This window comes from Trematomus bernacchii, unplaced genomic scaffold (genome assembly GCF_902827165.1).
Source record: "Trematomus bernacchii unplaced genomic scaffold, fTreBer1.1, whole genome shotgun sequence".
NCBI lineage: Eukaryota > Metazoa > Chordata > Actinopteri > Perciformes > Nototheniidae > Trematomus > Trematomus bernacchii.
In genome coordinates, this window is record NW_022987589.1 from 381,672 (window position 1) to 390,569 (window position 8,898).

General features: G+C 37.5%; 1 protein-coding gene across 3 annotated transcripts in view; it reads left to right on the plus strand.

Moving 5' to 3' along the window:
• Window positions 1–8,597, plus strand: part of LOC117481369 (nuclear factor 7, ovary-like) — an 83,931-nt gene extending 75,334 nt beyond the window's left edge. For 2 of the 3 annotated variants that reach the window (XM_034129038.1, XM_034129039.1), the window contains exons 2-3: window positions 4,719–4,993; window positions 6,281–8,597. In XM_034129038.1, the coding sequence (XP_033984929.1) occupies window positions 6,319–7,743 (1,425 nt within the window). In that variant the 5' untranslated portion in view covers window positions 4,719–4,993; window positions 6,281–6,318 and the 3' untranslated portion in view covers window positions 7,744–8,597. The remainder of the gene's footprint in view (window positions 1–4,718; window positions 4,994–6,280) is intronic. The other variant, XM_034129040.1, reaches the window with a different exon arrangement.
• The last annotated feature ends 301 nt before the right edge of the window (window positions 8,598–8,898 follow it).

Consider the following 8,898-nt stretch of genomic DNA (forward strand, 5'->3'; position numbering starts at 1 on the left):
CTCGCTTGTGTTTTTTTTAAATATATTTGGCCTTTGTTTCTGTGTTTGACTGATTTACTCAAATAAAAAGGTTGATGAATTATCATCTAATGATTTGTATGATGTTTTATTTATGTTAAAGGTCACTTTGAATGATTTTAACTAATGATAATGTAGAAAAACAAATATTTTAAATTCGGGACGGTCCACATTAATTTCGGGACGGCTTAGATTGTATTTCGGGACGGTTCCGGGAGGATGGTGAAAAAAGTTAGTCGAGAGCCCTGGTTATACCGACGAATTATTTACGGCGTCCGAACGCATACCTCGTCAACCATCTGTTTACAAACTCAAAGATTATGATGGAGAAGAGATCAAGGGGACTTTTTTATGAGAAAGAGTTTAAAAAAGTGAAGGTAGTACTTTTTTCTGAACAGATTTTCTTTAAGACTGTGACTCTTAAAGGCATTTTCTAGTAAGACAATCCAGTTTTCTGGAAATAACTTAAATGATTTTTGTTTTTTCTCCTACAAAGATACTTATAGTTACACTTTAATGGATGCAAAACTTTATAACTTGGTAAAATATTCATTAATTTGTAATGAAATGAGTTTCTTAAAGAATCAAACTCTAAATGGAGAGTTTGTGATTTTAACACTGTTTCGATGAAACAATGCGGTTTTGATAACTTGACTTGACTAACATAACTTTTTTTAAATATATGTTTTTAGATGCTTTACTTTGATTTCTTTCATGTTATTTTAACACAACATAACTTTTTTTCATATTTTTCAACATACTGTGATATTTATTTTTCTCTCCTTTTTCCATTATATTTTTGAAAAACTACACAGTGATTTTTATCAAAATACAACATGCAACTAATACATTATACAATGTTACGACTTTTTGCGATATTTTCAACACAATATACTTGTACCTTTTTCTGTAGGGCTTCAGGATATTTGGCATGTCATGCATAAAACCGGTGTCATCTTTCCTGAAACTGACGTGCTGTCCGTTTTACAAACAAGTTATCTTTCTGCTTCTTCACCCTCTGAATTTTCCTCCCCCGTCCCTCTTCCTTCAGCCATCACAACAACAATCAAGTCAGATCTGTGAAATTAAACACCTCTTCCCAAAGAGTGACTTCCCTATTGAGGGAGTGTGGCAGTAGGGCCTAACCCGATTGGCCTAATATACTAACATGCAGAATGTATGGTATGTTTGAAAAAAGACTAACCATCTATCCAGTTCAAGCTGTCTTTAAGATGCGACATCGTGCTCTGACTTTTTCTGTAAAATCGTGACAAACTATTACTTATTCTTACATTTGACCTCTTGCTGCTTGTTTGAAAATGATAGATGAAAAAGCTACAACGCTTAAAGAACTTTCTAAAAACTCTCAATTCTACAGATGAATCCCCCCACTCAACGCAATAAGTCCACCCCCCACTCAGCAAATCATCTAAAACGAAGGACCCCACTAAGACGACCGTTGAAAACTAGCCAGGGATCTGAGAAAAACCAAGTCTCCCCCCGCGAGTTGCAGCCAGGAACAAACTCCTGGACTACCATCATCACCACCATTGTGGACACCCAAATATTGCAGTACTACAGCTGCTGATGTTACTCCTGGGGCCAAGACGTCTCTGTTTATGAACATAGTGAAATCGGAGTTGGTTGATATTCTGGAGAGGGTGCTGCATCGGTACAGAGAAAAAATCTGCAATGGATGCCGAGTCAGTCACCCCGGCCAGAGGCAACACGATTGTCTGAATGACATTCCAGAATATTTCTTCAGAAACAATTACAACGCGTTAATGAAAAGACTTTGGCTCGCCGACTTCATTACAGTGATTGACCAGAGTCTTAATGATAAAAAAACAAACATTTACACGGCTGAATGGAGGATCCAAGGCGCTTTTGAAGCTTTTCTGTACAATCTCAAAAACTGCAGATGCCTCAAGGAGAGACTTGAAAAGATCCATGCCGAGCTGGATGGAGAAGAAGAAGACTAATAACCAGCGGTTCATTGAAGCCAGGGATTTTTTTTTTTTTTTTTTTTCCGATACTTTGACTTTTCTTTAAAGTAAAATAAAAAAATGGGTAACTACTATGGAAAACAATCTGTATATATTTATCAGAATGCAGTCAATACCTGTTTAATAAGTGTGTTGTTGATGACGATTGAAAACAGAATGAGTAGTGATCCCTGTGTAAACAGAATGGCTGAAGTTTGTAAACTAGAAGACATTTTGGATATCGTTCATTCTGGCAGTACTATTCCGGGTCATTGGGAAACGATTATAAACGAAACATTTAAAGTGGTACTGGAATCTTCATTTTCCGAAACATTCTGTAACATTACCGAAGAAATGAAACAAACACCAAAAGTGTATCATGTGCTCGCATTGTATGCTCTGTTTGTAGATGTAATGCATCTTTGTGTCAAAAACAGCATACACATGAATACTTTGGCCGAAGTGCAAAAACTCCATTATAATATTTCATCTGGGGGATTCTGTGCTGGAGAAGATCCTGGGGATGTTGCAATCAGTATAAATGTATTATTGATTCCTATGGGGTGAAAACAATAAATTGTAAATATGAAATTCTGCAAAAAAAAAAAAAAAAGTGTTTTTACATTTAAAAAAACTGTTGTCTTCAAATCATCATTTCCTACATATCATTTAAAAAAAGAGTCACAGTGTAGAATGTCCGAACATTTATTTTAAAAGTACTAGTATAGTATGTTAAAAGTATCTTGAAAAAAGTCCAAGTATAGTATGTAGTTAAGAATTATATGATATAGTTTGTCTGCAATGTCAGTATAGGATCTCTAAAAAAATAAAATGAGAGAAAGTCATAGTATAGTTTGACCAAAAGATCTTGACAAAGTCATGACATTGTGTGTTGAAATGGTTTTGAATAAACACATCAGTATTTAAAAAAGTAAAATTGTATCAAGTGCATCAGACAACTCAAATTACTCCATTTGAATCATATTATAAATAAGTAAAGAATGGTCATAGTATATAGCAGGGCTGTTTAATAGTTTTCGGTGTTTCTGTGTGTCGTTGTTTCAGTGTTTTGTGCTTCTGTGTTTTTTGTGTGTCAGTGTTTTCAGTGTTTCAGTGTTTCAGTGTTTCAGTATTTCAGTGTTTAGGGTACAAAGTAGCTTCAACATTAAAAACAGTAATGCATTATTTATTCACTTTGATAATTTGTCTTCATTTACTTCAAACCCAAATGATCCAGTTGTAGAAAAAGAAGTAGAAGTACCAGAGTGTAGGAATACTATGTTACAGTAAAAGTCCTGCATTACAAATGTTCCTCAAGTAAAAGTAGAAAAGTATTAGCATCAAATTATACTTAAAGTAGCAAAAGCAAAAGTACTTATGATGCAGATGGGCCTATTTTGGGAGTAATATATATAACATATTTTGAATATAATCTTTGATGCAAAAATATGTTTATCCTTGCATGAAGTAATTTGTATTTACTTTAGTGTAGTTTGTGAATTTGTACAGTACTTGAGTAAATGTACTTAGTTACTTTACACCACTGATAATATCAATGCAAAAACAAAATGTCACCTTAACTCATGTCATTAGTCAATGCATGGTCTGGTAAAGGAACATATACGATGGTGATGGGGAACTGCGATGTCCAACTCTTCTCCATCTTTGAAATATGAAGTTGAAGTGTACGCTCTGACGCAGCTGCAGCATTCTGGTTGTGATATACTTCATGTTGTTTGCATCAGTTCCAGTAACACGGTGGAGGGGGATTGTAGTGATGGGACTCTGCGTTGATGTAGCAGCTGGTTTAGGTCTGGATCTCTGGGATGTTCTGACCTCTGGAGTGGAGCTGCTGGGTGAAGATCTTCATGTTGACCCAGTGGTTTGACCCAGGAGAGTGGAGCAGCCGGTGTCAGCGGTCTCACCTGGATCATCCTGAGGTGAAGCTGGAACCATGAAACAAGGAGGAGGTTCAGTGGAGACAGGTTTCATCAGGAGGGTTTCATGTTTCCTGTTGATGTTCTGCTGCTGATGCAAAAGAGTTCACTGTTAAAGTAGTTCAATGTGAGAGGAGATTAAAGATGGCTGGACCTGTTGGTCTGTTTAAGCTGCTCTTCACGAATCATCCACCAGAGGGCAGAGTGTGAGAGTGACTGCTAGTTTCCTCTGTCACTTCAAATAACTGGATAAGGTCACATCAGGTGAGGTGAGTTGGTGTCAGGTTGAAAAACGTCTCCATGTTTGTTCCTAATGTTAAATACATGAGTTATTTAAACATCATGTCATCCAGGAATAAAGCAAGATTACACATCTATGATTTCAAGGATATGTTAGATCATGATGAATGGATACCTTTATAATATATGGACACATCTGTTTTATTTCTTGATATCTTTAATAATAACTTATGTTTATTAATAATGTATTTCTTTAACAATATCAGTAGATTTTATTTGAAAGGAACATGAAGATGTGAGGCAGGATAAAAGTTTGAGGAAACTCATGTGACAGCGGCTGAAAGAAAATGATGTCAAACTGGTTTGACTGAACAGCCTGTTGATATGTTCCACCCTACTTCGACTCAAACACAACAACCATTTCCTTCTTGAATGCATTTGATGAGCTTTTAGATTTTGACGATATATAAAACACCAAGAAAGATGAGCTTTAAAAGAAAAAGAATGTATTTAACCTCTTGTGTTTGTCTTCCAACAGATACCTGGACAAAGTCATCGTCCTGAACTGAATACCAAAGAACACTTCCCTCTGAAAGACATCCTGACTCCATCTGCTGGTGAATACATGACATAACTGCATTCCTGCTGTTGATCATTCATCCTGTGACGGAGGTGAGAGGAAACCAGAGACTGGATAAAGGAGGGAACCAAAGAAGATTTAGAGATTGTTGGAGACGCCATCAGAGGAGGTGAGATCTCTGCTGGGAAACACACACTTGGAGAGAATAAAGAAAAGAAGTGGAGAGACTGTGAGTGGCTGAGTCCTGAACATATCTTTATGTTTATCAACAGATTTTAATTGAAATTAGACAAACTTGTTTCCTCCAGTAATCTGTTATGAAAGAGATAGATAGATAGATAGACAGATAGATAGATAGATAGAATGGGAGGGATGAACCCCTCATATAGCATGACTTTTTATTTTGGGAGGAAAATGTTTCACCATGTGTTTTAGGAGCTTAGGGGTCCCTGATATTATATCAATAGTAAAATGTGACCACACCCCTCAACCAGGGGTTGGTTTGTTGCCATCAGGGCAACAATGTGCTACGAGGGTATTGACACACCAAGGATGTCTACAATTCAGAAGAAATAGAAAAAACAACTCTTTGAATTCAAAAGGTATATGCTGAGTGAGTGACAGGCCGTGCACTGACTGTTGTGCAGTGTGTCGATCAAGGACAAAGGTCACTCAGTGGTTCAGAGGTATTTGATCTGAGCATTTGATTGGAGCTCCTCATCACGTTGAAGGGTTATGGAAAGTGTTCCTGTCTAACAGCTTCAGCATGTCTGATACTCTCTCTCAGTGCTCTGGCTCTGTGTCGAATATTGTGTCACTTTGTTTTGTGTGCACTCAAGTTACTGCTACAATAATACTACATAAAGTGATTTAATAGTATTTTCAGGAGACATGTTATTTATTTTTAGAGGCTGAAAACACAAACTAAAATATTGAGAAATCTGTATTTTCTTTAAAGAATTTGAGGCTAAATACATTTAACTTTTATTTCCTGAAAACCCTGTTTTTTAAAAACCTGTTACTCTCCTATTTATACATTCTAAATATATGTAAGACATTAACTGAACATGCGTTGTTGTTTTAAAAACAACTAGATCATTATTTATTTTGCAGGGGTTTGTCTCTAAAAAGGAAATCCAGAAAGTGTTGAAATGAACTCATGTGGTGTGATCCTTGATACCAAGGAGAAGGTGAAGATATGATCACATGGATAAATGAGAGTGAGAACTTTTATATATATTTTTTCAACGTATTAAATCTTATGTGTTTTTCTTCAACAGATACCTGGACAAAGTCATCGCCCTGAACTGAATACCAAAGAACATTTCCCTCTGAAAGACATCCTGACTCCATCTGCTGGTGAATACATGACATAGCAGCATTCCTGCTGTTGATAATTCACCCTGTGACGGAGGTCAGAGAAAACCAGAGAAGATTTTGACATTGTTGAACTGGGACGCCATCAGAGGGTTTGAGATCTCTGCTGGGAAACACTTATTTGGAGTGAATAAAGAAGAGAAGTTGGTGAGTCCTGCTCTAGAAATAACTTTAATACAAAATGGCTGAGAAAATCGCTCTTGTTGAAAGTTATCTGAGCTGCCATGTGTGTTCAGAGACTTTCAGAGATCCCGTGTCTCTGGGCTGTAACCACAGCTTCTGTTCGAGCTGCCTGCAGACATTCTGGGAACAAAGTAAGAACAAAAACTGTCCCATTTGTAAAAGAAAATCCTCCAAAGATCCTGTGGGGAACTTTGCACTGAAGGAACTGTCTGACTCCTTTGCTGAGAGACAGAAAGCTGGATCATCTGAGACAGAAAAAGGAGAGAAGAAGGTGGAGGTGGTGTGTAGTAAACATCCAGAAGAGCCTAGATTGTTCTGTATGGATGAAGAGAGAGCTGTGTGTCCCGTCTGTGACTTTTCTCTCCACCAGAGTCACAAGGTGGTTCCTGTAGAACAAGCAGTCAGTGAGCTGAAGGACCTGCTGAAATCTGACTTAGAGTCTCTGCAGGACAAGAGGGACAAATACAAAGGAGTGGAGACAACATACAATGAAGTGATTCAAGTGTCCGAGAAGCAGCTGCTGTCCACAGAGAGTCAGATCAGAGCAGAGTTCATCAAGCTCCATCAGTTCCTGAAAGAGGAAGAGGAGTCCAGACTGGCAGCTCTGAGCGAGGAAGAGGAGCAGAAAGGGAAGACTATCAGCAGAGAGATGAAGAGCATTCAGGAGCACATCTCCTCTCTGTCACACAGTATCTCTGCTGTTGAAGAAGAGCTACAGAAACACAACGCGCCCTTCCTCAGCAGTTATAAAGCCACTCAGAGCAGAGCCAGAGTCCAGAGCTCACTGTCAGACCCACAGCTGCTCTCAGGATCGCTGACAGATGTGGCCAAACACCTGGGCAACCTGTCCTTCAGAGTCTGGGAGAAGATGAAGGGCCAGGTCCACTTCAGTCCTGTCATTCTGGACCCAAACACTGCACGCAGCTGTCTCTCTCTGTCTGATGATCTGACCAGTGTGAGATTTGGAGACACAGATCAGGAGCTTCCTGATAATCCAGAGAGATTCACTAAGTATGTTAATGTTCTGGGCTCTGAGGGCTTCAGCTCAGGGAAACACAGCTGGGAGGTGGAGGTGGGAGATCATCCTCGATGGCTTATAGGTTTGTCTAAAGAGTCAGTTGACAGGAAGGGAGAGATAGGTGTCTCACCAGAATATGGAATCTGGTGTTTAGCACATCGCAGTGGAAAATACTCTAATGGTGATGGTGAGACTGTCAGAGTGGAGAAGAATCTCCAGAGGATCAGAGTCCAGCTGGACTATGAGAGGGGGGAGGTGTCCTTCTACGACCCTGAACACATGACTCCCATCTGCACTCTCAGAGACACTTTCACTGAGAAACTCTTCCCATATTTTTATATTGGAAAAGCTGGTGATGCTAAAACTGCTGATATCAAAATCTGTCAGAGTGAGATTCCTCTGTGATGCTCAGGAGTGTTGGTTCAGACTTTATTCTGACTTCACTGTCCGTCTACATCTCTTTGGAACAATCAAGAAAAGAATCAACAGATGATGAGATATTAATCTTTGCATGACATTTTTACACATTATAATCAAAGAGTCAGTCAAAAACAAAAACAAACAAAACAACTTGATTGTTTATTGCTATAGTTTATTTTGCATCATACTTTATTACAGTGTGTTTATAGTTTTCATTTAACTCACTGACACTTTATTAAAATCGGAAAATCATTTTAAAATATATTGAGGCATGATTGATGAATGTTCACATTTTGATTCCAAAAATCTTTAAAAGAATGAATTTATTTTCTGTTTTTCTTTGTAATGGATGAAATGAGAAAGTTTGATTAAGTTTTGTGTGAATTCTTGAAGAAATGTAAGAAGTTTGTATTTCGTGCTGAAACGTCATGAAATCAACAAACTAACAAATCAAAGCTGTCAGTTCTCCTTTTATCAACATCTAGTTTCTAGTCAAACATCATGTTATAGCAGGATAAGTTATCAGTTTAACTTTTTTATATTTGTGGGTCTTTTGATGAATTATTTTTAGATATGTTGTTTTTCTGCAGGGAGCAAGTCATTTAATACATTTAGTTTAATTAATGATTTCATTCTTACAATGTTCTTTCGTTAGCCTATGTGACATTTTCAGTCCTATATAGATGGACAATAACATTTATGGTCATTGAAAATATCAATTTCTAATTAACCTAGAGGCAATAACAGCTGTATAATTAAGTGTAGTATTTTTGATGCTGCTTCAGATATCTTGTGATTTAAATAAGCAGCAGTTTAATTCAGAAATGTGTCTATGACGCTGATTTGTGTCTTCACGTACATCTGTCAAATAGCCATGTGACAAATTACAGAGAATACAAATGTTGAAAGAATATTGTACAAAAATATAAATAAATAATCTGAACTTCTTAATGATGTAATCTCTTCTTTAATTCATTGCATCCCTTCATACATCTGTTTTAACCTTTACATTCATGGATGCCAAACTCATGAACTCTCTGTCTCCTTGTGTGAAGTCATGTGACGGATGAACCTGCTGTAAACAAAGAAGCTCCCACCCTGATGAAGGAGACTCAGCAGAAAACATGTGAGGGGTAAAGC